Source organism: Oryctolagus cuniculus, chromosome 3 (assembly GCF_964237555.1).
Source record: "Oryctolagus cuniculus chromosome 3, mOryCun1.1, whole genome shotgun sequence".
NCBI lineage: Eukaryota > Metazoa > Chordata > Mammalia > Lagomorpha > Leporidae > Oryctolagus > Oryctolagus cuniculus.
In genome coordinates, this window is record NC_091434.1 from 37917638 (window position 1) to 37943436 (window position 25799).

At 53.4% G+C, this 25799-nt stretch overlaps 1 protein-coding gene across 1 annotated transcript; it reads right to left on the reverse strand.

The window, feature by feature from the left end:
* Nucleotides 1-5402: 5402 nt before the first annotated feature.
* Nucleotides 5403-9998, reverse strand: FZD7 (frizzled class receptor 7). Its single transcript, XM_051848296.2, has one exon. The coding sequence runs from the start codon at nt 9192-9194 to the stop codon at nt 7470-7472; it is 1725 nt and encodes a 574-aa protein (XP_051704256.1). The 5' UTR covers nt 9195-9998; the 3' UTR covers nt 5403-7469.
* Between the last annotated feature and the right edge of the window lie 15801 nt (nt 9999-25799).

The window sequence follows — 25799 nt, forward strand, 5'->3', positions numbered from 1 at the left end:
GCCAAGTATCGTGGTTAGGGCTTTGTGTGGACCAGCAGACTATGCTGTGCCCAGTGCTTAACACAGAGGCGATGCTCTATACATGGGAGCAGTTACGAAGGCAATGATCATGGGGCTGGGGCTGTGATGTAGTGGTTAAGCTGCCACCTGCAGTGCCGGCATGCTACATGAGCTCTGGTTCAAGTCCCGGCTGCATCACTTCTGATCCAGTTCCCTGCTAACGCACCTGGGAAAGCAGTGGAAGATGGCCCAAGTGCTGGCGGTGGGGGGGGGGGGGGGGGCGCCAGATGGAGTTCCAGGATCCTGGGGAGTGAACTGGTGGATGAAAAATCTCGATCTCTGCCCCTCCCTCTGTAACTCTGCCTTTCAAATAAATAAATAAGACATAATGATCATTGTGATTATCAGCAAAGTCCCTTAGCCCCTCGTCACTGCCCATGGTGGCCATCTCTCCCTCGTGCTCTGTTTTACAACGCTGCTGCCAATGCCCTGCCTGCCACCCCTGTGACCCTGGGGGTGCCTCTGCCGCATCTTCAAATTCTGCTGCTCTGGGGGAAAAGATGACCAGATTCCTTGGAAGACCTGGGTGGCTCCCTCAATGTGGCTTGGCCCAGGCTTCCTTGTGACACTGAACAGCTGCTGTTGGCCTCTCAATCCTGGTTTCTATGACCCAGATGCTGCTGCCCATTTGTTAGAACAGAGGGCGCCGCGAAGAAAGGGACCTTGTGAACACAGCAGGGGGGGTTTCTGTCCAGTCCCCCCATGCCCTGAGTGAGCCAAGGAAGGGGCTGTGTTTGTTGCCTGCGGTCCTGGCTGACACTCAGGAACCAGCAGCCTCTGAGCTGGAGGCAGGGCTCGCTCAGCACCTAGCTCCTTGCAGGGCCTCACGATACCACCTGCTGGGGCTGAAAATAATTCAGGAGTTTAGTCTTCTGTGTCTGCTGCAGAACTAAAACAAACAAACAAACAAACAACAAACAAAAGCCATTCAAGGAGCAGCTGCGACCCACCCCTTCTTCCAGACACTCTACACCTGGAAACTGGAACTAAATGTTGGATGCCATCTGTTTTCTTTTGGAAATTGAAAATAAAATAAGATTGGCACTAGGTTATGACACACATGCTTTCATTGTTGATACATTCCCTACTCCTTGTCCCACCTTACTGCCCCCCACTTTTTCCTTTGTTTAAATTGTCTTCTGGAGGGCCGGTGCCGTGGCTCACTTGGTTAATCCTCCATCTGTGGCACAGGCATCCCATATGGGTGCCAGGTTCTGGTCCCAGTGGCTCCTCTTGCAGTCCAGCTCTCTGCTCTGGCCTGGGAAGGCAGTGGAGGATGGCCCAAGTGCTTGGGCCCCTGTACCCACATGGGAGACCAGGAGGAAGCATCTGGCTCCCGACTTCAGATCGGTGAAGTGCACCGGCCATAGTGGCCATTTGGGGAGTGAACCAATGGAAGGAAGACCTTTCTCTCTGTCTCTCTCTCTCTCACTGTCTGTAACTCTACTTGTCAAATAAAAAAAAAAATTGTATTCTGGAATCTGCAAAGCCCAGCTGAAGTTTGGGGATCCCCCTAAGGGCAGGGTGAGGGGTAGTACTGGGTTGGATCTTTTGAACACCTTTACCCACGGGCTCTGGGCTCCATGGAACTTTATCTCCTCGCCCCACCTCCTCCTCCATCCCTGCCTCCTAAATGCCGTTTCTCACTCCCAGTTTGCTGATCTCTCAAGAGACTGCCTCTTGAGCTCCGTGCTGAATCTGATGCCAGGACAGCAGCGTAAGGGGCTTTACAGGTGTGAGGGGTAAGGGCGATCCAGAGGCGAACTTGTGTTCCCTAAAAAGCGAAGCGGACCGCAGCGGAAGCACACTTGGAGCCCTCAGCCACAGCGTCAGTTTTATTGTCAGTTTGCAGTCTTTTGAAAGGGGCTTTGGGGACCTAGAGGAGCTCTTGCCTGAGGATCACTGGGCAGAACCCCCAAACCTCTGTGCTATCATTCCAGCCACTTCAGGGGTGGATTTGATCCTGAAATCCCCAGCGACAGAAATCCCGCGATAACTAGACGGCGACTGAGCTAAGGACTCAGAGAGTAAGATCCCCTGGGTGTCTGAGGGAGATGCGCCCTCAGATGGCGGAACGCGTTTGCTGGTGGAGAGGAGGGAGGCGCAGCACCGGGGCCTGTACCGGACCCCACCTGGCCCCAACCTGGGTTCTGGCTTCAGTAGACAGCCGCACAGCGGTGACTTCGCCTTGGCACTGGGCTTGCAGAAGCCACTACTGAAGTTCCTTTTCCTTCACTGGGCACCCACTGGCTTAGGGACACACTGCCCTGGGGTGGAAACAGCCGAGCAAGCCGGGGATTTGAACATGGCTACGGACGATTCACAAACGGGGTGTGTGTGTGTGTGTGTGTGTGTGTGTGTAACTTCACACAGGGCTGTGCTAGGGACCACGGGTGGCCGGAGGAGACCCTGGTCACCTTCACCAGACAGAAGGCACTTCGAGCACACAGGTTCCCCCGGGGTCATACAGGCTGTTTCGGCAGTGCCTTCTTAGCGCCAGCGCCTCTGCAGGACCGGCCGCGGCAGGAGCGGGGGTGAGAGGCCCTGTGGCAGATTACAGGAACCACCCTGGGTTCAGTCCAAGGGCAGGAGGCTCCTGCCTGTCTCCGCCTGCGTCACGACGCCTCTCTGCGTCTTACAGCCTGTGCGTCTTTAAAGCACCGGTTATTCCCCACCTCAGTTGTGAGGCTAAAGTGGCTTTCCCAAACAATCAGTGCCACCGAATGCCGACAGCGTCCGTGCCCGGATCCTGCCACTGCTCACGCTCTGTCCAGCGTTAGAGTCACTTGCTTTCTCTTCTCTAGGGGATGCCTTCCCTCCCTCTGAACACGGGCCCGAGTTACTTCGCTGGACTTTGTCTTTTTTACTTTTATCTGTCGTCCTTTGGGTCTCTTTCACAGTGCCTTCTGTGTAGTGGTGCCTTGATCTTGTCGAACTGGATCGCTTGTAATAAGCTACCGTTATCTTGGTCAAACTTCCCGTTTTCCATCACTGCAGTACTGAGAAAATCCAAGATGACTGTACTATATATATATATATGCAAGACACCCACCCACCCACCCCCACACACACACCGAAGAGCCAAAATTCTAAGGCTGCCCTTTGAAATAAGCTCATTTTTCTATGAAATCTGAGGAAGACAGGTTCAGATGTAAGAAATGTCACAAATTAAGAAGAATCAGGTTTTATGAAATCAGTTTAATGCTGCTGGGGGGGAAATAAGGGAAAATGGAACAGACCTGGAATTGTTGATTTAAGTGCACACTGGAGTGTTTTTGGTCCCTTCTAGGATTTCCTGGAGCCCTGTAGACTGTTATTCACCATCCACATATGCATATATAAAAATATACCATCTATAAATAGCCACCTGCCTCTTCAGTGAAATTAAAGATGGCAGAGTTAGGAGAGATTTTCCCAGTGTAATTACAGGGCTCAAACCCACAGCTGTCAGCCCACTGTAGTCTGACCCAGAGGAGTTCTAATATCACTATTTATATCAAGCACATTCAAAAAACTACTTTTTTCATGATAAGATGTTAACAGGACTTTTTTTTTTTTCTGCCAAGATTTCTCACCTACCTACTTAAAAAGATTAGGTGTCCCGTGGGGGGTTGCTGTGTAGACTGCTTTTGTTTTATAAACTGCAGGAAATTTTCACAAGTGTTTCGGCTCCTTATCTGGGGATTAACACCAAACTCTTGCCAATGTTTTTCTTAAACTCTACACATGCCCTGTCACAAACACTCTCCCCACACATATTTTCTGCTGAGATGCGACTCCTTAAGAAAAACCCAAGCTTCTAGAATGCTTAGGTAAGAATCCCCAGCGTGAGCGCTAGCCCCAGTGTGGACGGAATTACACTGAACACTTTTATCTTTGCTTACAAAAAAGGAGGTGGCAATTTATTCAGATACCGGCTTTGTTCCCTCACTGCAGAGCCCTGAAAGCCGAGGAAGGCAACACGTTCTTCCGAGAGCCACACAGCTCACAGCTCGGGGTAGAAGGGCCCAAGTGCCTTCAGCAGTTCATTTGCAAGGAAAAAAAAATAAGAAGAAAAAAAACACCCGTTGGGAGCCTTCCTCCTACTCTGAAAGCAAACACTCTTAACAGGCAGTCCTAGGGTTTGCTGTAACCTAAAAGGTGTCATTTTATGAGCAAAAACTGGATAAACCCCGCGAGACCTGAAGTCATTTATCTTGGTTCCATAAATCTGTTTTTTTTTTTTTTTCCTTCCTCGATGCCAAACTCTTGCTAGGTTAAGATGACCTCACAGTCATTGTGATATTGGAAGCCCAGGAGGATCTTAAAGAAAAGCGAGGAGTATAGACCTGCTGCTTCCCACTCCGGGAGAGAAGTGCTGGCCGCCAGTTTTCTTCGTGCACGTTTGTGAAACACACTGGCTGTGCGCGAACCTGTTCATTAACACAAAACCAGGGGAGTTTCTGTTGTGCTTTAGAACTATAGAAACTGCAAGGGACTACAGGACACAGAGCCAGGACTCTGGCTCCTGAATGGCAGAAGAGACATGGGTGGGTGGACATTGGGCCGGCTCCCCGAGGGACTTGCTGAGTATTGGATGCCCGGACCGCGTAGGCTTCCCTGCCTGAGCTGATTCCAAAGTTAGCCTCTTCTAGCAGAGGAGAGAGTAGCGCCAGTGGCTTCTGAGGCCATCCCGGGGTCAGGCCCAGCTGCTGAGTCACTGCCACCTCGGGGAGCTGCCTGCCCTCCGGTTCGGTTTACCTCGAAGGCAGAACGAAGCCTTCAGCTAAGCAGGCCGCGGAGCGAGGCCCCCAAGAATACCTGGAAGCAGCGGCTGCTTCTTCCCCACCACCTGAACCCAAGGCGCTTCCGAATTAACAATGTAGATAAGGCACATTAGAATACAAAAACACCAATCAGTTACAAAACAAAAAAAGCCACCGCTTTCTCCCCAAGGAAAACACCACCTGAAAAGCAGAGGATGCCAAAAACATCTTTCAGTCCTCTTTTAAACACAGACTCCATCTCCTAAGGGCGGTAAACACGTGGATCAGACAGCATCTAAAAGAGATGCTTATTCAGTACTTTCAATAGGTCCTCCAAAGCAGGATGTGAAAAGGCTTAGGGGTGTGTGTGGGGGGGTGGGTGGGGAGGGGGTGGAGGGAGACAGGAAGCAGCGACAGCAGAAAAAAAAATTAAAGGACAGTCAAGGCATTCATTAGCCTCTGTGTTTTAAAAGGCAGGGAAGACCTCAATACCCTACAGCATCCTCCTTTGGGGGGGCCCTGCCCAGTGGTCTGCCTCCCTACCTTCCTTCCAGAACACAAAAGTTCTGATGGACAGTAAACTAAATAAACATCCACTTTGTATTTTAAAAAAAAATTTATTTGTGATCTGTACACGTGATAAAGTGGGGCTTCATTGTAGACTTTTAAAGGCAAAACAAAAATCCAAAGTAAAAATGTATAAATACAATATATATTTCTTACAAAAATGGGAGATTTACAAAATATACATACTGCACTTGTCTATCTTACAAATTTCACATGCACCTTAAAGAGATATAACACAAAAGATGAGCAAACCTGTGTAGTGGGAGTTTAAAATTTCTGACAGAGGAGACAGTTTCGAAGGTCTGAGCGACACAAGATCATTTTTAAGCTGAATGTAAACGCAGCTCCACTCAATTCACTCCACTCAACGTCACACACAGAAAGTAACTTGTTCTCCAGAGGGTACCCTCTGATGGGCATTTAAAAACTGTTCTGAGAAACAGGGCAGTGTTGCAAGACCTGACGGCCATGTCAAAGGTGGAGTGAGGGTTAGCTCCCATGATTCCCTGCTCAGCGCTACACCACTATGCCAAAGAATCCGTGTTCTGGTACAGAAAAGAAGAACGTCATTTAAGAATAGTAAATTTGTCTTCCAGCACATTTCAAAGAACTCCAGAATCACTTTGAAGTTTACCTTCTTTTAATGACTTTTTATAAAAAGGGGGCCCGAGGTTCAAACTTTCCTCTTGGTTTATTCTCATTTCTGCAGCTCACCTACCTCCCCACCCGACCCCGGGGACGGGGTCAGCATACACATGATGTTTTATAAACAGATTTATGGAACCATGATCAAATGGACAAACTGGTTCCTTAGCTTTTTTTTTTTTTTAAATTAGCTTTCTTTTATTATTATGCTGAAGGGCATTATGCTTTTCCTTTTATCTTGAAGGATCCAAATTGAAGAGAGAAAAAAAAATGAGAAAGAAAACCTACATGTAGGCTTATAGCAAGAAAAATAAATGAAGGGAAGATTTCCCTGAACATGTGAACAGAGCTTGTTGGATCATGTGTTCTGAATTAAACTGACTTAAAACAAACAATAAAACATCCTTAGGTTTCCTTCAGCCAAGTCAGAACCTCTGGCTGAACCGGGTATGGAAGCACACCCTCCCTCACTTTTCCTTAAAAAGGAATGTTTATCTCAACCCAATTACCAACCAAAGGGAAACCTCCGATTTGCCCCGCTTTGCCTGTAAAAGTTGCCGTCTTCACAGTTATGCCTTTCCACAGGGAGACACTTTGGTTTCCTCTTTTGTCTCTTACAACAAAGACAAGGGGGAAAAATGCATTCCTGTTTTGAAAAGCAACAAGTCATCACTTCTTTTCAGGGTACTAAACTAAATAAAACGCCCTCCTTTCGGCTGCAGGCCCTGCCCCCGCCCCCGGCCTCATCCTGAAACCTTCTCGGCACTTCTTTAGCTCCCTAGCTTTCGGGCTCTTAGCAGGCAGGGCTCCCAGCACTTCCAAATGCCTATTTTACAAGTCCCGAAAGGGGCTGAGGAGGAAAACCAGGCGGGAGGGGGCAGGGGAGGCCAGCGTGTAGCGTCTGACCCTGGAAATTAACCCATCTGGGCTCCAGTTTGGCCCCAGTGAAAAGAGATTATGGTTTGACCACCGCTTGACAAGAACACTGCAGGAGGCCCCCCTCTTCCCAACAAAGCGGCCGCTCCCGCGGGGCCGCTCGGCAGTGAGGACCGGCCACTTGCCTTGCAGCAGGGGATGGCTCTCGGCCCGCCCGGCCTGCAGCCAGCAAGAACTCAGAGCAGTCTCTCCCGGTCTTGGTCTTCTCCAGGGGCCCACGCCGGCCCGTACCGTTCACCACCACCACCACCATCATCATCAGCCTGAAAGTCTTTGCCAGAAGTCTGTTGATCCAAACCACTTTCCACTAAGGCCTCCTTTCCAACCCCCACCTCCGCGGCCCCCACCCCAATTCTGCAAACAACTCGCTCCCCGGTCGTTTCCCGGTGGAGGGAAAGGTGGTGACCAAAACAAGCCCCCCTACCCACCCGACAGTTCTCTCCCGGCGGCGCCTCCCCCCCCCACCACCACTCACAGCGGGTGGGCGCGGGCAGGGTGTGGGGGAGGGGCCGGGGCTCATACCGCAGTCTCCCCCTTGCTGCTGTGGCTGAGTCTGTGGTAGAAGCGGCGCCACGACTGCAGGGTCTTGCCCGACCAGATCCAGAAGCCCGTGGTGATGCCCACGATCATGGTCATCAGGTACTTGATCATGAAGACCGTGAAGTCGGGGCTCATGGGCGGGAAGTGGCCGGGCGGGCAGGGCACGGCATAGCTCTTGCACGTCTGCAGGAGCCAGGTGCGCTCCCAGTGCTCGCGGAAGGCCTGCTCGTAGAAGTAGCAGGCCAGCACGATGGTGGCGGGCACGGTGTAGAGCACCGAGAACACGCCGATGCGCACCATCAGCTTCTCCAGCTTCTCCGTCTTGGTGCCGTCGTGCTTCATGATGGTGCGGATGCGGAAGAGCGACACGAAGCCGGCCAGCAGGAAGGAGGTGCCGATGAAGAGGTAGACGAAGAGCGGCGCCAGCACGAAGCCCCGCAGCGCGTCCACGCTCGAGAGGCCCACGTAGCACACGCCGCTGAGCAGGTCCCCGTCCACCTGGCCCATGGCCAGGATGGTGATGGTCTTGACGGCCGGCACGGCCCACGCGGCCAGGTGGAAGTACTGCGAGTTGGCCTCGATGGCCTCGTGGCCCCACTTCATGCCGGCCGCCAGGAACCAGGTGAGCGACAGGATGACCCACCAGATGGAGCTGGCCATGCCGAAGAAGTAGAGCACCATGAAGAGGATGGTGCAGCCCTCCTTCTTGGTGCCCTGCGCCACCGTGCGGTAGCCGTCGTCCGAGAAGCGCTCCACGCACACGGCGCGGTCCTCCAGCAGGAAGCCCGCCACGTGCGCCACGGCCACCATGAAGTAGCAGCCCGACAGGAAGATGATGGGCCGCTCTGGGTAGCTGAAGCGCCGCATGTCCACCAGGTAGGTGAGCACGGTGAAGAGGGTCGAGGCGCAGCACAGCACGGACCACACGCCCACCCAGAGGCGGGCGAAGCGCCTCTCCTCCTCCTTGAAGTACATGAGGCCGTTGGCACGGCCCGGCTCGCAAGGGGCGCCACAGTCGCGCTCGCCCAGGAAGCGGTAGCCCAGGTAGGGGGGCACCTTGAGCTGGCGCGGGCACGAGAAGGGGAAGGCGGCGCGGCCCCTGCCGTCCGCAGCCCCCGGGGGCAGCGCGGTGAAGGGCGGGTCCGGCAGGTAGGGCGCCGTGGGGTAGGCGGTGGGGCCGCCGCCGGGGCCTCCGGAGCCGTCGGACGTGTTCTGGCCCACGCAGATCTCGCCGGCGCCGTGCACCGGGAAGTTCTCGCAGCGCAGCCGCTCGGGCCACTGGAAGCCGAACTTGTTCATGAGTGCCTCGCAGCCCTGGCGCGCGCGCTCGCACAGAGAGCGGCAGGGCGGGATGGCCTGATCGAGCACGGTGCACACGGGCGCGTACATGGAGCACAGGAAGAAGCGCAGCTCGGGCGAGCACTGCACCTTCACCAGCGGGTAGAACTGGTGCACCTCGAGGCCCGCGTCCTCCTGGTTCGTGTGGCCCAGCAGGTTGGGCAGGATGGTCTGGTTGTAGGCGATGTCCGTGCACAGCGGGATGGAGATGGGCTGGCAGAAGCCGTGGTCCGGCACCGAGATGCCCTTCTCGCCGTGGTAGGGCTGCGCCCCGGCGCCCGCGGGCAGCGCGCCCAGCAGCGCCAGCACCAGGGCGCACAGGCCCAGGGGCGAACGCGACGCGGCCGCGCCGGGGCCCCGCATCGCCGGCCGCGAGTGCAGCGACGCTCTCAGCCCAGGGAGTGCGATGAGGCGGCTGGGAGAGGCTTGGATGCCGGGAGGCGCCGCCGCGCCCGGCGCATGAGAGTCCTCCCGGCGCCGGGGCCGGGCCGTGGGCGGCGCGGAGCCGAGGGAGCTGCCGCTGGGGTGCCCGCGCCGCGGGGGCGCCGCAGCCGCCTCCGCCCGGCGCTCGCGCGGCCGCCGGGGGCCCAAACGCGTCAGTCTGGGCCGGGGGCGCGGAGGGGGACGGCCTGGCCCTCTCTGCGGGGACGTAACGGTGCGCCTTTCTCTGCGGCGAGGAGCAACAAGCGTCTCCGGCTCCCCTTCAAAGTTTGCCGAAGTCTCTCGAACCCTCCCCCCAACCCAACCCAGCGCACACGGACGCGCACGCCCCCCACTCCAAGTCCGGCCCCCGCCAGGTCAGAGCCGGCGCCGCCGCCGCCGCCTGCTCGCCGGGGCCGCCGCCTCGGAGGTGCTGCTCCGCCTCCTCGCCTCGAGGCTCGGCTCGCCACCGCCTCCTTCGCCTCCTCCTCCACGCCCCGCGCCTTCTTCGGCCCCAAGTTTCAGCCCCAAACGGCTGGCTCTCGCTGAGTCCCACCGGCGCCTCAGAGCCTGGAGCCCGGCGACTTCTGCTGCAAGCACAGTCACTCGGCGTCTGAAGCGGCGAGGCCCCTGTGCCCGCGGCCTGGCCCCGGCCTCTCCGGCCTCGCGCAGCCCCGGCCCCCGAGTCCCGGCGCCCGCCGCCGCCAGCCGCCGGGAGGGAGCGCCGAGTAACGCCTGGGAGCCGCGCCGGTGGCCAGAAGAAGCGTCGGGCTCGCAGCGCTCCGGCCGACCCGCCCCCTCCCCTCCCCCCATTCACAAACCACTCAGGGGGCGGTGCCCGCGCCCCGGCGCGGCCCAATGGTGGCCTTTGTTTTCTCTGGGGCCGCCTCTGGATTGGGTGGAAGTCGGAAGGGGCGGGCAAGGGAACGGGGGTGGGGGGAGGCGGTGACTGCTGCGCTCTGGGCGGATTCCTGAGGGGAGGGGCGGGGGACTGGGAGGGAAAAGTTGGGAAAAACTTTTACCCTGCATTGGCTCAGGGGAGAAAAACGCACCAGAAAGGGAATTTACTTGAAAGATTTGTTCCTCTTCCGGGTGCACTAAACACACATTCCTGAGCAGAAGGGCTCATTCGCCTCAGAGTCGAGAATAGCGCCGCGCCACGGCCGGGGAGCGGGGGCCCGGAGCCGCTTCAGTCGCTTCCCGGCTGGAAACGCTGAGCTTTGGCGGGGGCTTTGGGTGGCGGGATCCTAAGCGTGCGGATCCGGACGGGGTGGGAAGGGGGCGCGCCTTGCGGATTGCTTTTCTCCCTCCGGAGCCGGGCAGACCGCGTAAGGCTGCGGTCCCCTCGCACCCCCTCCCCCGGTTGTAAAAAGGAGGAGGGGTGGCCTCGGAGGAGAAATCGGCGGCAGCCGTGGGGGCCGAGAGCGAAGGCGGGAGGAAGTGCAGACCCTCGAGGAGCGGGTCCGGCGCGGGACTCCAGGCGCGGGGCCCCGGGCCGTCCCGCCCGCGCTCCTCCCGGCCCGGGAGTCCGCCGCCCGCTGAGGTGGCCGCGGCGAGGCCGTAGGAAACGGGGCCGGCCCGAGTGCCCGGCACACTCCGTACGACTCGCAGAGCCTCTGCCGGGGCCCTGTGCCCCTTACTTCTGTGGGCCTGTGGCCTGGGGGTGGGACCCGTCTCCGTTGCGGGAGCATGATCTGATCCTCCATTTGGAATCTGCCCAGGAAAGTTGCCATGCGTGTCAGAAACCAGGGCCGCTGCTCCTGAACGCGTTCTCCAGACCCGGAGAGGGGCTCCCCTTGTTCTCGGGAGCGCCTCCGGACTGGCGAGCGTTCTTTTGTTCTCGGTAAACCTTCCTCCTGCCTCAGGCGCGGGGCGCTCGCGGGGTCGCAAGTGGCCAGAGGGCCTCCCGGTTCTCTCGGGGCGGCCGAGTATAGCGGGGATTCCAGGCGGGAAAGTGACTTCAGTGACATGTTTAGGAAGAAAAAAAAAATCAAAATACTGCCGCCCCCCCGCCCCCCTCCCCCCCCCCCAGTCGCCGCCGAGCCTCTGTTTCATCCTCTGCTTTTCAAATCGTTATCCGGGCCGGCCCCTCGGCCCGCGCTCCCAGCGGGTTCCGATCGAGCTGAACGCCGCCGGCCGAGGGTGCTGCCCCCAGTGCGCTTCTTCTCCTGCAAGGAGAAAAACTGATCCTGAAATCGCTACCGAGTTCGTGGGGTTGCCCTCCATGGGGACATCGGCGCCCTTCGTTTTGCCACTGAGGTTCGCTGGACACCCTGCCTTCCACTTGACGGCTCTGCGTCGCTTGCGGCTGCTGTCGGTGGGTCCAGACCCGAAGCCCTCGGAGGTAGCTAGTGTGTCCTCCCTGCGGCCCCTACGGCACCCCTTCCCTCTCAGACTGGTTTTGATCCCTCCCCCCACTTTGGTGATATGAAGAGCAATAGAACAGTATTCCTCCCTTGTATTTTTTTCAAGGGCTCTCCTTTTCCTTTCTAAACTATTTCCTTGTGCCCTAACATCCAGGAGTGTTGCGGTTTCGGAGAGGACGCAGTTTAAAGACAATGGGGCGGCTCTGCTTTGTCATTTAAAGTGTGTGTGGTGGGAGCTTCGATTCCTTTTTTTCTGTCTGTGAGCTCCAGGATAGCCTCCTTTCCTGAATCAGATTTTCATGCTTATTCATCAGGCCGCTGATCTAAGTCATCTTTGCTTATCGAGAGAGAAATACCAAGCTCTGCCATCACATAAAATGAAAACTGACAAGATAAAATACCATCTCCAGTGCAGCTAAAACCAGTGTAGCTGGTGAACTGCGACTCCTCCTGTTATCGCCCCAGATACCTCCGGTGTTGGGGAGGAGGGGTACTACTTTAGAAAGAAAAAAGAAAACCCTTAAAAATAACAGCCTATGCATGAGATGCAGAAAACCCATCCCAGATGGAAAACCTCACAGATGTGTTTTCTCTTGCTCTGTCCCAAGCAGACAAGTGCAAAAAACACAGACGCAAAGGCAAACATTTTTGAGATTGCTTTGTTTTGAAAGACTATTTAAAAAAAAAAATCAATGTAAGATTGTTCCCCCAGATCAGAATTTGCTGTTTATGAGGGGTGTTGTAGCTTTCCATAGTTTGTCTGATGCAAAATGCTGTGATTTTAGAACACAGACAGTGGGTTCACAGTGGAGGAGGCTAAATGATCTATTTTAGACTCTCCAACAAATGCAGTAACATTAGTTTACATTCTGTCCAGGATCCATTTTCTTGTCCCGGCAACACCTTCCACACCCAACTCCCAAAGCTGCTCATTGGTGTCTTCTTTGGAAACTGCTGCAAAACTTCCAGTCCTCCCTGCCCTTTCAAATAACAAAGGCCTTTATTTCTTCAAATCTCTTCGTATGAACCCATAGGAAAGTGCTGGTATTCATTGGCTCCGGTTTTTCAAATGCTACTTATTTTGGCCAAGTCCCAGGTTTATCTAGTTGAGATACATTCTGATGGCAGGTTGGATTTGAAAATGGCCACTTTCCTGCTGCCACAATCCTGCCATGACAATGAAACTCTACCTGGAAGGATGACTCATGGAAGACCAGAAAGGACAGCTTTTAGCAGGCGCTTCCCTTCCCAGCCTCTCTTACCAAACCCTTGACCCTGAGGACTTGGAATTTCCAGTTGGCCAGGTTGCCATTGACTGGTGCTCGCAGTTGTTTGGGGGTGTTGACCATTCCTCCAAATGGGCACGTTCTCATCCCTAAAACACCTTGCCGTGTTATGACAGTCAGAGGCGTCCAGACTGAAGACAGGGAGAGCTCTGCTATCATCGTGTGAGGTGTATAGGCCTCATCCTATGGAGATGATTTATGTGGCAGATTCCAGTGACTGAATCTGTCAACGTTTCCCTTCTGATTGAGAGTTTGCTAAGGATCCATTGTTGCATAACAACTGGAAATCTCGTATCTCAAAAATAATAGATAAATACTATCCCATAGTTTCTGTCTGTCTGGAATGTGTACTTAGCTGGGTCCCCTGGCTTAGTCTCTCACAAGACCATGGTCATGTTGGTCGGGGCTACAGTTACCTAGAGGCTGTCGGCCAGAGTCATCAATCAAATCAGGTCCTTGCCATGTGGGCCTCTCGTGAAGCAACTCATGATACAGCATCTGAAAGGCAGAGTGATGGCACGGGGGGGAGACACACATGCACGGGCACACACACACACACACACACACACAATGCTAGTGGGGTGGTATGGGGGAGAACGCTTCCGTCTGCTGGTTCACTCCCCAGATATCTGCAACAGCCAGGGTTGGACCAGGCTGAAGCTGGGAACCAAGAACTCCACCCTGATCTCCCATGTGGGTGGCAGGAACCCAAGTACTTGAGCCATTGCCTGCTACCTTCCAGGCACCTTAACAGGAAATTAGATCAGAAGCAGAAGCAGGACACAATCCCAGGCACTCTGATGTAGTCCTTGGATATCCCAGGCAGCAGCTTAACCCACCGCGCCATAATGCTCACCCCTACTGAGGTGGTTCATAGACTGGTTGAGTTCTGCTTTTCACCGTCCATATCCTGTTCTGCCCCAGGTAAGTTACTTAGCCTCCCTAGATACTCCAGGGTGTTGTGAGAATTAATCACATAATATTTATAAAATGCTTTGTGAGCAAAAAATTTTCATGGGCATAATCCCACTTTGGCTACACAGATGCAAAGCATGGAAATAAAATGAAAGGCCAAGTTAGCCTCGTATTTTGTGGCTCTGGATCTTTGCTAAAGTTGTTATTATTTTTTATGGAGTTTTGCTAGTAAATGTTTAACCATCAGCTCTCTAGGAAAAAGGGCCTGAGCTTTACATTTGCCAATTCCTGTGGTGTAAATACCGGTAGCATGACTGAGTTCAAGCCCATATAACATTGCTGAACTTGGAATTTGCAAAAGGTGCTCACAATCAGCTCCACAAGGCCCTGAGGTGGCACCAATACACCACTGGGTTTCTAGAATTCATTCTCTTAAGGTTATTTTGAGCATCAAAAGTAGTTTATATTTTACATATCATGGCCACTGTTTAGAAAATGTCAGGTACAACGTATGTAAATTCGTAACAGTGCTGTAGGGTCTGAAGCCGAGGCTGAACTAAGATCTGTTTCATATTTTTTACTTCAAGTTGCACTGCTTCATGGCAAACAGTGTTATTTTGTCCTTTTAAATGCCTGATCAAAAGCCATTTCAAATTTTGGATGGTGGACTGGAATGTCTAGGCTTGGCCTATCTTCCACTTTTAGAAGAGTCTGCTCACTTTCTCTGTTCCCCAGGAACAACTTAATTCCTATTGCAGAAATAGTGCTAGTAGACATCTGAACCAGGAGATGTGGGGCAGGCGGGAATCTTGGTGGGCTTTCCCATTATAGGATCTTGGCAGGCTGTGACAGTGAAGAATGGGGGGAAACTGCAGGAACCATACTCTCCGTAGTGATGAAAGCCCCCAGGAACCTTCTAGAAGAGTGAGGATGGGAGCTAGAGCAGTGGAGCCCACACCTAGCTGGTCATCAGAGGCACTTGAGAAAAGAGAGTAGGAGGAGGAGGAGGAGGAGGAAGTGGAGGAAGAAGAGGAGGAACAGAAGGAGAGAGGAAGAAAAAGAAAGCATTTTCGGGAAGGCTGAGCCCCCTTCAGACCTGTTCAGTTAGATTGTCTGGTATGAGACTTGGGGATTTAATTGGTAGAAGTCACTGGGTGATTCCTGTGAATTAATCAGGTTTGGGAGCCACTGACCCATACTGCATTCCGAAGCAGGGCATCGTGTCACAGATGCCTTGTCAAATGCCTTGAGTCCTGCAGAAAGCCCCGTGCCCTACTTGATTATGTTTTGAATTCAAGGATGGAAATAATGAGAACCATACGGAAGTACGGGTGTGTGTGTGTGTGTGTGTGTGTGTGTGGTGAGGAGCTGGTTGCGTGGTGCGATGTTGGGTCGAAACAAGTTCATGGTGGCTATTCTGGAATGGAACAGCTGCTCCTCCCACAGTTCGCTTCATAGCATTTCCTCAGACTGATGTTGCCATCTTTGTACCTCTGTACCATGTGAACCCAGACCTCAAGTGAATGAGCCAGGAATAGATGATGTGACCCAGCCATGGAGCTGTATGGCCTGAGACCACAGTCCTACAGGTGTGCCTGCTGCACACAGAATGGTCACCTTATCAGATCCTCTTATTTGGGGGTCTGAGTGGGAAATTGCTGGCCGAAGCTGAGAAACTCAGAGAGAAGGGAGCAAGCAGACACCAGACAACAGAAACAGCTTGCAGGAAACTGGGAGGCCAAGGTGAAGTGAGCACAGAGCGTTAGATGGTGGCCTCAGAGGCAGAGGCCGTTCTTGGGTGAAGAGTTGGGAAGGAAGGAAGGGAGAGAGAGAGGCAGAGAGGAAAGAACGGGCGAAGTGGGGAAGGAACGCTTGTTTCAAAAGGAGCGGACGCACGGCCCAGAACACAAGAGCTGCCCTCCGGCTGTCTTCCTTCCCTCGGAATCCTATCATGCCCGGGAGGAAAGCCAGCCGCCTGCCTGTGTATTGCTAGCCACTGCAGAGAACCTTATTAACCTCAGTGCCAGGGCCTGGGAAAGGGGAAAACACAGGTGTTTTCTGATTTGCCCTGGGGGATTGGGCGCACTGCTGTGAGAGGCTCACCCCAGGGGCTTAGCACCCGCCTGGGAGAAGCATCCAGCAGGGCTGACTACCAAGGCTCAGGCTTAGGGCCACCTGCATCTTGCTGCATGGCCTGGATCAGCAGATTGGGCCTAGGACTGCCACAGTGTTGCAGGACAGGAATGATCTATCAAGGTTTCTCCTGGGTTATTATGCAAAATGAATGCTCTACAACATATCCGTCCTTAGCGTGCCACAGCGGCTGCTAGCTGTCCCTCAGCATCGCTCTCCTCTTCTTCCATAGTAGCAGAGAGCCCCAGTCTTTAGCTAGATATGTAACTCACTGGAGTGAAGAGCCCATTTTCTGGGGCTGGTGCTGTGGTGCAGCAGGTTAAAGCCCCGGCCTGCAGCGCTGGCATCCTATGTGGATGCAGGTTCGAGTCCTGGCTGCTCCACTTCTGATCCAGCTCCCTGCTAAGGCACCTGGGAAAGCAGCAGAGGATGGCCCAAGTCCTTGAGCCCCTGCATCCTCTTGAGAGACCTGGAGGAAGCTCCTGGATTCGGTTCAACTCAGCTCTGGCTGCTGTGGCCATTTGGGGTTGAACCAGCAAATGGAAGACTTCTCTCTCTGTCTACCTCTCTCTGTAACTGTCTTTCAAATAAAATAAATCTTAAAAAATAACCCACTTTCCACTCTCCCTTAGGGCATCCACTGAATTCTGGCCATGTCGTGTCAGTAAATGGTGTTGTATGCACCAAAAACATGGACTATCTGAATTTCCTTTCCTCCCCACGGCTGGAACGCCACAGCTTGCTGCAGGCCCTGTGATGGCCTTGGGAATGGAGCAAACAAGAGAAGGAGCCTGGATCCCTCCCGCTGTGGCACACCATGCCAGCCTGGCGTGGACTCTTTCTGGATTTCTTTCTTTTCTTTTCTTTTTTAACTTATTTGAAAGTCAGAGTTACACACACAGACAGAGAGGAGAGACAGAGAGAGAGAGAGAGAGGTATTCCATTTGCTGGTTCACTCCCCAATTGGCTGCAATGGCTGGAGCTGCACCAATCTGAAGCCAGGAGCCAGGAGCTTCTTCTGGGTCTCCCACGTGGGTGCAGGGACCCCAAGCACTTAGGCCATCTTCTACTGCTTTCCCAAGCCATAGGAGAGAGCTGGATCAGAAGAGGAGCAGCCAGGACTCAAACCAGCACCCATATGGGATGCCGGCACTACAGGCAGCGGCCTTACCTGCTATGCCACAATGCCAGCCCCTTGATTTCTTAAATATGATTGAAACGAACTTCTCTCTGTAGGTTTTCCCAAGCATCATCGCCAAGCCTCATCCTATTTGCGGCAGTGTGCATAGTCATCAACACTCCGTCGAAGGCTCTTTTCTCCACATTCTTTCCCTACTTGCTTACCCACCTATGGCTCTGAAAGCCTCTTAAAAGGTGCTGTTTTATTCTCCTGCTTTGCCTTACAAGGTAGAGGCTGGATTTTTGAGTCAGATCATGGGATTCATTCATCTGATGAAGTTCAATGAAAATAAAGACATAGAACTTGCCGAGATGCAGCATGGTGAAAGACTAGTTAGGGACAAAAGACCTGGGGATCGTGAGTGAGCACGAGCCAAACGCATGTGAACAATGCCCTCCTCTCATCTTTAAACTCGGCAGAGACCTAGATTGCAGAGACTCACTTAGGAAAGCTGTACGAAGGGCACCCCCAAAGCATTTAAAGGCTGAGGGTGGTGGTAGAGAGATTGAATTTTGAAAAACCTACTTCCTGGGCCCCACCCGTGCGGAGGCTGTTAAAGGCTCCCCCAGGTGACTCTGATGTGCATCCAGGCTCTAAACTAGCTGATGACAGGGTGAAAAGTGTGTGTGTTTCCTTAGGGGCGATAGATGACGTCATCTTACCAGCTTCCCGAGCGTGTGAGACGGACTTGCACCTTTGTCTCCCCTGGGGAACCAGCCGAGGGTGGTGAGAACCCAAGACTGGGGGAGCCTTCGCCAGCCTGGGCCCGACTCCTGAGGCAGGTTGGTTCACCTCTGTGGGCCCTGGGGAGCCCCACTTTGTGATCCGGCCCAGCTGTGCTGGCCCCGGTCCTGTTTGGGGGTTTCTTGTCTAAGTGAGGACTTCTCAGAGTGGGGATTTTCTGGGGTGTTTCCTGGAAGTCGAGGCAGGCTCTGTCGATTGCACTGGGGCCTCTGCAGCTCCGAGTCTGAGTCCGAGCCGGGCTTGCTCACCTGTCCCCCACCCTGAATGCTCCCTCAAGGGCCACTTGCCCGTCACTTTTCTTCCCTCTCACGTTTCCACTTAGTCTCCTTTCCCCCTCTCTCCTCCCCATTATTACAAACAGCACGTTCAACTCCAGAGCCAGGCCCTTCAATTTAGGTGTGGACAAAGTGGTTTGACTCCACTTGATTAAAACCTCTGTGAATGGGAGAAAACACAAACCTCAAAACATTTGCCTTTCAAAGCCAGGAGAGGGGGAGAGAGAAACTGTTATGTGATCTCGAATTTGCCAGATGTCAGTTAAAGGGGCCTAAGGAATTCCTAAGCCTTTGTTTACCAAATCCTTCCTCCCAGCCTCGGTGAGCCTGGGGCCTGTGGCTACCTGGCAGGGAGGCCGCCAAAAGGCCAAAATGGGGGGGGGGGGGCAGGGGCGGGCGGCGTGGGGGAGGCGTTTGAATTTTGTGTTTTCCTCTTAATTATCTGGGGTGGCCCTTCCAGAAATCGGTTGGCTTTGCGTTGGGAAATTAACCCTTAATCTCCACAAATGAGGGCAATCAACCCATTTACTAAATAAACACAGATCATTACAGACCTGCGGTCCCTTTTTGTGATTTAATTTGAGGATGGCTTCACCTGAGGCCAGCGTAACCTGGTGAGGTCCCCAAAGGGAAGTGGCGGGTAGCAGAGGGGTTAGGAGAGGCGACAAGTGAGCTGGACTGGGACTGGCGTGAGTCCCAGCCCGTCCTGGCTGGGTTCTGACCTTCCCCGTTGGATGGTGTGGCTCTTGGCTTGGAGAGCATGGGGCACAGAGAATCCTTTCTTTGCTAGCTAACTCTCTCATTAACAAGCAGAGGAATCTCTCCCTGTCTTCAGCTCCCTGCCTCAGTGGCCAGTTATTTTGTTTATAGTTTTTCGTCTCAGGCATTTGTTTAAATCCCGAAGCAGCCACAGTACCACGAGCAAGGCGTGGAGCCCCGGGTGCTCAAAAACTGATTGGAGCGAACGAATACAGCGACGCTCAAGTCCAGAGTATAAAAGAAGCCACAGGGCCTTTTGTTTCCTTAAAGACCATGCATCTGGAGCCTAGGCTCTGCGACCTGCTGGCAGTGTAGGCCCCCGCCATGTTAGATCTTAGCCTTTTGTTTCGCAGAGGAATCTGGCTTTCTGCGATGACCTTGCGTTTGTCTCAGTTATTGCAGGAGTTTGGTGCTGGGCTAGGAGCCAGCCTGCGCTGTGGTTTGGAGAGGAGGGTGCAAGTGGAAGAATGGTGGCTAGTGTTGTGGTGCAGCAGGGGTAGCCTTTTTTTTTTTTTTTTAAGATTTTATTTATTTATTTGAAAGAGTTAGAGAGAGAGAGAGAGAGAGAGGTCTTCCATCCAATGGTTCACTCCCCAATTGGCTGCAAAGGCCGGAGCTGTGCCGATCTGAAGCCAGGAGCCAAGAGCTTCTTCCGGGTCTCCCACATGGGTGCAGGGGCCCAAGGACTTGGGTCATCTTCCACTGCTTTTCCAGGCCATAGCAGAGAGCTGGATCGGAAGTGGAGCAGCCAAGTCTCAAACCAGCGCCCACATGGGATGCTGGCACTTCAGGCCAGGGGGTTAACCCGCTGCGCCACAGGTTAAGCCTTAACCCAGGTTAAGCCTTTTTGCCACCTGGGGTGCCTGAGATAGATTCTCGCCTCTGCTTCCCATCCAGGCTCCTGCTAAGGCAACAAGGAGGCAGCAGACGCTGGCTCAAGGCCTGGAGTCCCTGCCACCTCTATGGGAGACCTGATGGAGTTCCTAGCTCCTGACTTCAGTGTGGCCCAGACCTGGCCATTGTGGAGTAAAAAATACAGGGAGTGACCCAGTGGATGAATGATCTGTCTCTGTCACTCGGGTTTTCAAATAAACAAAAATGAACAACAAACATTTACAAAGGTGCAGGGATTCGTTTTTCAGAAGGGGTCTGAAGTTTCAGTAATTCCTTCACTTTATTTTATAAAGAGAAAACGACAGCCCAGGGTGGTGGAATGGTTTGTCCAAAGGCGCACAGAAAGAACTGGAACTGGAAACCACATGTTTGGCTGCCTGGGCCTGTGTTTTATCCAAGAACCTTGCACATAGGGGCCCAATTGTATGCTCTCTGCTTCCTGGGCACCTCCAGCTGGGGCTGGCTGTGGAAGACCCAAGGAACTGGCTGCAGCGGGCCCGGAACGGGGCTGGTGCCCGGGAGCCACCCCGGGAAAGCGGGTGACTTGGCCTTCTCTGCTGTGGCGCAGTGCACAGCTGTGCCTTGTCAGGAAGGGACAGGAAGGGGGTCTGCAGAGAGCTTTGGCAGCATGCGCCGCGGCCTCCAGCAGACTTGTCAAGAGCTGCTACCAAGGCGGAGGAGTTTTGAAAACAGCCCAGGAGGAAACATTTAGAGAAGAGATAAACAAAAGCAGCGACAGACTTCTCACTGCAGCAAACGGGCCTGTGGAGTACCTGTGAAACTTCACCCCTGCTCTTCCCCTCCCCGGGCCTGCGGCTCCCAGGGGCGGCTCTGAGCAGCCTGTGGCTTTAAAGCACCGAATTGGCCTTGCTGGGTTTTGGCCCTCGGGTTGGGGTGTCCTGACTTCAGCGCCAGCTGACTCCAGTGTGTGCATTAGTCATACCGTTACTATTTTTGTTAAGAGTGCTGACAGTGAGGCAGGCCTTGTGCTGGGTCCTTCACCTGCGTTCCTTGAATCTTGATCCTCAAAATCAGCCCTTCCAGGTGGCTACTCTTTATTCAATCCATTTTGCAGATGGAGATAGAGAGAGGGCCAAGGTTACACAGGTACTAAGTCGAAGAACAAAACCTTGAAGCCAGTTCTCGCTTCTTCTTCTTCATTTTTTTTTTTATGATTTATTTATGTACTTGAGAAGTATAGTTAAAGAGAGAGGGAGAGACATAGAGAAAGGTCTTCCACCCTCTGGTCTATTCCCCAAATAGCCATAATGGCTGGAGCTGTGCCGATCCAAAGCCAGGAACCAGGAGCTTCTTCTGGGTGCAGGGGCCCAAGGACTTGGGCCATCTTCTACTGCTTTCCCATGCAATAGCAGAGAGATGGATTGGAAGTGGAGCAGCTGGGACTCGAACTGGTGCCCATATGGGATCCTGGCACTGCAGGTAGAGGCTTAGCCCACTATACCACAGCACTGGGCCCAGCCAGTTCTTGCTTTGAAGAGAAAGACCTGTGGGAAAGAAAGGAAGGGGAAGAAATTCTGAGCAAACGGGGTGAGCTTGTGTTTCCCAGGGCAGCCTCAGTGGGAGGGCCCTGCTGTGCACCTCTTCTGAGACCAGCTGTGCAGGAGGCGGTGCAAGGCCAGGATGTCCGTGGGAGGCTGGATCAGGCAAGGTGGACAGGACACCGCCCTAGTGTCCACCTCACAGGCTCCATCTGCTGAGAGGAACAACAATGGTTTTCCCTGTAACTCTTTTTTAAGCTCTTAGTTTTGGTATCGCGGGCACTCCTCTCCCCTTTCTTTAGCGTTGCAGTCTGAGAGGCGTGACTGAGCGCCCAGGTTTTGTGGATTTGAGTCCTTGTTGGGTAGCTAGTTGATTAGGCGGCATCGGACAAGCTACCTCACTTTGGTGGGCCTCAGTTTCTTAATATATAAAATGGGTGATAACAATAATACAGCCTGCTTTGTAGGGCTGTGAAGATCGAGTGGGAGCAGATAGTGAACTTAGTGCCTGGTGCATTGTAGTCGCTCAGCAAAGGGTATTTATTACTGGCAGTCTGGTCCAGGCAGGTGCGAGCTAAGGGTTCTACTTTCTGTAGGCTCAGAAGGAGGAATGGCAGGGCCAGAGGAAAGTCGCATTTCCATCTGAATGTCTCCAATAAGCTCCAGGGATGCCTGTTTGTGAGTTGCTGCAGGCCACAGGAGCTCTGGAGCCCAAAGCTTTCTTTTTCCACTCTGGGTGCTGACACCCACAGAAAAGATATTTGGGGCATCCCGTGTTTATTTCCACTCATGTCCCTTTTAGGCACAGGTCTTTCAGAATCAAGGACTGTACTGGTATAAATGGGAGGCCAAAAAAAAAAAAATGCCCTTCTCGATCCTGGGCACCAGGGACCCAGAATTCACCGATTCTGATGGAAAACAGGGGCGAGAGTTAAGTCCCTAGGGGTACACTTCTCAGAAGGCTCAACTCCCAAGCTGTAATTATTGAACTGCCCATTTTGTTTGGAACACGAGCCAATTCAAAACACCCGACAGAACATTCTAGATTTACAGAGCCTAAGGATGTCAGAACATTCTAGATTTACACTGCCCGCTTTAGCAAGTGGAGGGGTCAAAAGCAGCTGTTTGCTACCTGGCAAGTCCCTGGCAGGCAGCGTCCACGTCCGAATCCTATTTGTATTTCTAAGAGTGTTTGCACAGTGTGGGTGTTTATTTGTTGAATAAATAAATTATGTTTTCTACTCCTTTTCCTTATGCAGTTACATTTGTTGGTTTAAAATAGGTTTCCTCATCCTAAATTCTGAAAGCTTAAACACTGAAGTGCGTGTATAAAATAACAATTACAGGAGCCGAACTCAATCTCTTCCCCCTCAAGCTCCAGACCCCACTCACTGACCCTATGCCCATCTCATGATGCCCTTGAATGCAGGCTGCTGTATATCATTTTTTTTTTGTTTTTCTACTTTTATAAAAAAGATTTATTTTATTTATTTGAAAGGCAGAGTGGCAGAGAGAGAGAGGCAGAGACATAGAGAGAGATTCTTCCATCTGCTGGTTCACTCCCTACGTGGCTGCAATGGCCAGGGGTGGGCCAGGCTGAAGCCAGGAGCCAGGAGCTTCTTCCAGGTCTCCCATGTGGGTGCAGGGGCCCAAGCACATCCTCCACTGCTTTCCCAGGGCATTAGCAGGGAGCTGGGTCAGAAGTGGAGCAGCTAGGATTCCACCAAGAGCCCATATGGGATGCTGACGCTGCAGGCGGAGGCTTTACCCACTACGCCACAACACCGGCCCCAGTATATCTTTTTAAAAGCTCCAAACCAATTAATTACAACAGTACTGTTCTATATCATAGAAAATGAAAACTGGTGGCTTCCCTTTTATGATTTCTATAACTCAGTAATGGCTTTCAGTACCCAAAGGCTTAGAGCACCATCTGACTGTTTAAAAAACACAGGTGCTTTTAGATAAACATTAGAAAACTCTCACAGTTGCCCAGAAAGTCTCGTGGGTTTTCATCTGCAATTTTGCAGATGGCACAATGGAGACTTCGGCTGAATAATGGGCCCTGGATCGCAGTGCTGGTAACTGGTGGCTGGGATTTGAACTTGGAGGTGCCACTGTACCACACTGGCACATGTGTGAGGCCCCGGCCCGTGAGCCTCTCTGCCTGCAGAGATCTCGCCTCTGCCTGAACCCCTGGAGACAGGGCTTTCGTTAGAGGTTCCCATTTCATTGCTTGGACAGCTTTAATTGTTAGAAAGTCCTTCATTATATTGAACAGAAATCTGCCTCCCCAAGGCTTCCATTGATCTGCACAGTCCACATTTAATCCTGCTCCCACACAGCCGCCCCTCAGATACCTGTGCGCCTGCCCACTCCTCCCCACCGTTTGTGGGAACCCTGGAAATAGGCCCTCTCAAGGCTCTAAGCCCCCAAAGTGGATGCAGGCAGCAGCCGAGGGAGACTGGGTGGGGCTTAAGCAGGGGCCGCAATATTTAAATCAGGGATTGCAGACAGCTACGTGGCTGCTTAAGAAGTGGGCAGGGAAGTCCCTGGGGGCTGGCAAAGCGTGGTTCACCACCAGTGCAGCCCACACCAGCCCTAACACAGACATGGCCACACGACGTCCTTGAGCCTGAAGGTGCTGAGCGCAGTGGAATAGCAATGCCTTGTAGCCCAGTCTTTACCCCAACCCGACGGGGTTCAGCGGGAAAGGCTCTAGACACAAAGGCAGTGAGAATGGCTCCCAACAGGACGGCAAAACGGGGAGGGAGGAGGGCAGGAAGTGGGGGTGCCCAACAGGTTCTGTAGCAGGAATGATGACTTCGGTGCCTAAGGGTTCTGACGTGCCAGCAGACCCTCGTGAAGCGAGAGGAGGTGAAGGAATACCCTGCTTCAGTTAGGAAAGAGCTGGAGATGCAGATCTGTAAAGTGTCTGTCGTAGAAACAGCTTCGTGGATATGTTCAGGGTGGGCGTAAGGGTAGGGCAGCCAGGGTCAGCCATGCCGGGAGAGCAGAGGAAAGAGGAGTGAATGAACAAGCACCCATGGCGGCATCTTCTAGCTGTCCTCGCCGCCCGTCCCAGCCTCTAGCTGCACCCTGGCACCTGGTGGCTGGGAGGCTTAACCCTAGCTGTCTCCAAAGGGTCGGCAGTGTGTGAGATCCCCCAAGCTTGGCAGAACCCGAAGTTTGGCTAGCACTGGAGAGGCAGTTGAGATGGATAATGAGATCCCTTCCTGGTGTTCGAATGCATGCGTTCTTTCTTTTATTCCTTCCTTCCTTCATTCATTCATGGCGTCATGGGCCAGTCCTTGTACTTTGCTCTGCAAATAGGGTGGTAAACCAGCCCCATGCGGTCCCTGTCTCTTGCCTTTCAAACTCAGGAGCACCGAGCGCGTGCCAGACTCTGCTAGGTTGAGCCGGGCTGCGGGCTGCGAATGCCCCAGCCTGGGCTTTCAGGGCGGTCGGTGGGCCATCTCTCCTGCCATGGCACTGGGGTTTTGCTGGCCGTCCTCTCGGAGATGTGAGGTGCACAGTGCTGCCCCTGTTGGACAGAGTCCCCTTTGTCTCACTCTGGATTGTCCTCACCAGTGGAGCCGAGGGGCAGCCCAGCTCCGTCTGCCCGAGCCTTGGCGCAGTCCTCTGGTCTTCAGTCTCTCAGCATCTCCCGGCCATTAACATAACCTGACACCCGGCCCATCCAGATAAGGCTCCTCTGGCCACAATGGCTTCCCTTCCCGGTTGTTGGGCGCTTCCAGCAGGGAAGAGTTTAGAGGTGCCGGCTCGGCAGCCGTTCCACAGGCAGCTCCCCGCGAGGCTGGCGCGGGGGCTCGGGGGAGCGCGGTGCATTTGCCTTTAATAAGCTTCTCACACTACATTAAAGATAAAAGGGGAAGGGAAATATTTATATTCTGACAAAGCAGCGCTTCCCTTCAGGCTCTTGTTTTATTTATTAACTTGCTCTGTCCCTCGCTCAGTCTTTCTCTGTTTTTGGGGCTATGCACTTCCTCTCCTCTCCCCTTTAGTCATTCATTTGGTGGCTGAGGGACATTGACAAGGGGACTTGTCAAAAGGATGGGACGTGTAGGTGGGCGCCAGTCCCAGGGGACACAAAAGCTGTTCCTCCGCCCTCCTGGGACAGAGGCTCCCCGTCACCACCCTTTTGTGTAGCACTCAGACCGTGGAGCAGGTTGGTCATGGGGACAGGAAGCTATCCAGGCAGCCCAGGCCTTGGCCCTCTGTGGTGTGACCTCTCATCTGATTGCATGGTTTCTTCTTTCCCAGAGGTGATCCTCTGGCTAATCTGCCCAGAGCTGATAAAACACAGGTAGGCTGTTTGGAATCTCCAATCACTCTTTTGCATTGATTGTCATTAAAGTTTAGTTCACCTATTGTTGCAAAGCCTATGCTAGTTGTTAGGGTGTGAATCCTCTGAAAGCCTCCTCCACCAATCCCTGCCACATACACACTTCCTCCAAGAAGTCTGCCTGGATTAGA

What these genes read in the sequence shown, in the direction of transcription:
- FZD7 (XM_051848296.2), bottom strand. Translation starts at nt 9,194, where the DNA reads ATGCGGGGCCCCGGCGCGGCCGCGTCGCGTTCGCCCCTGGGCCTGTGC.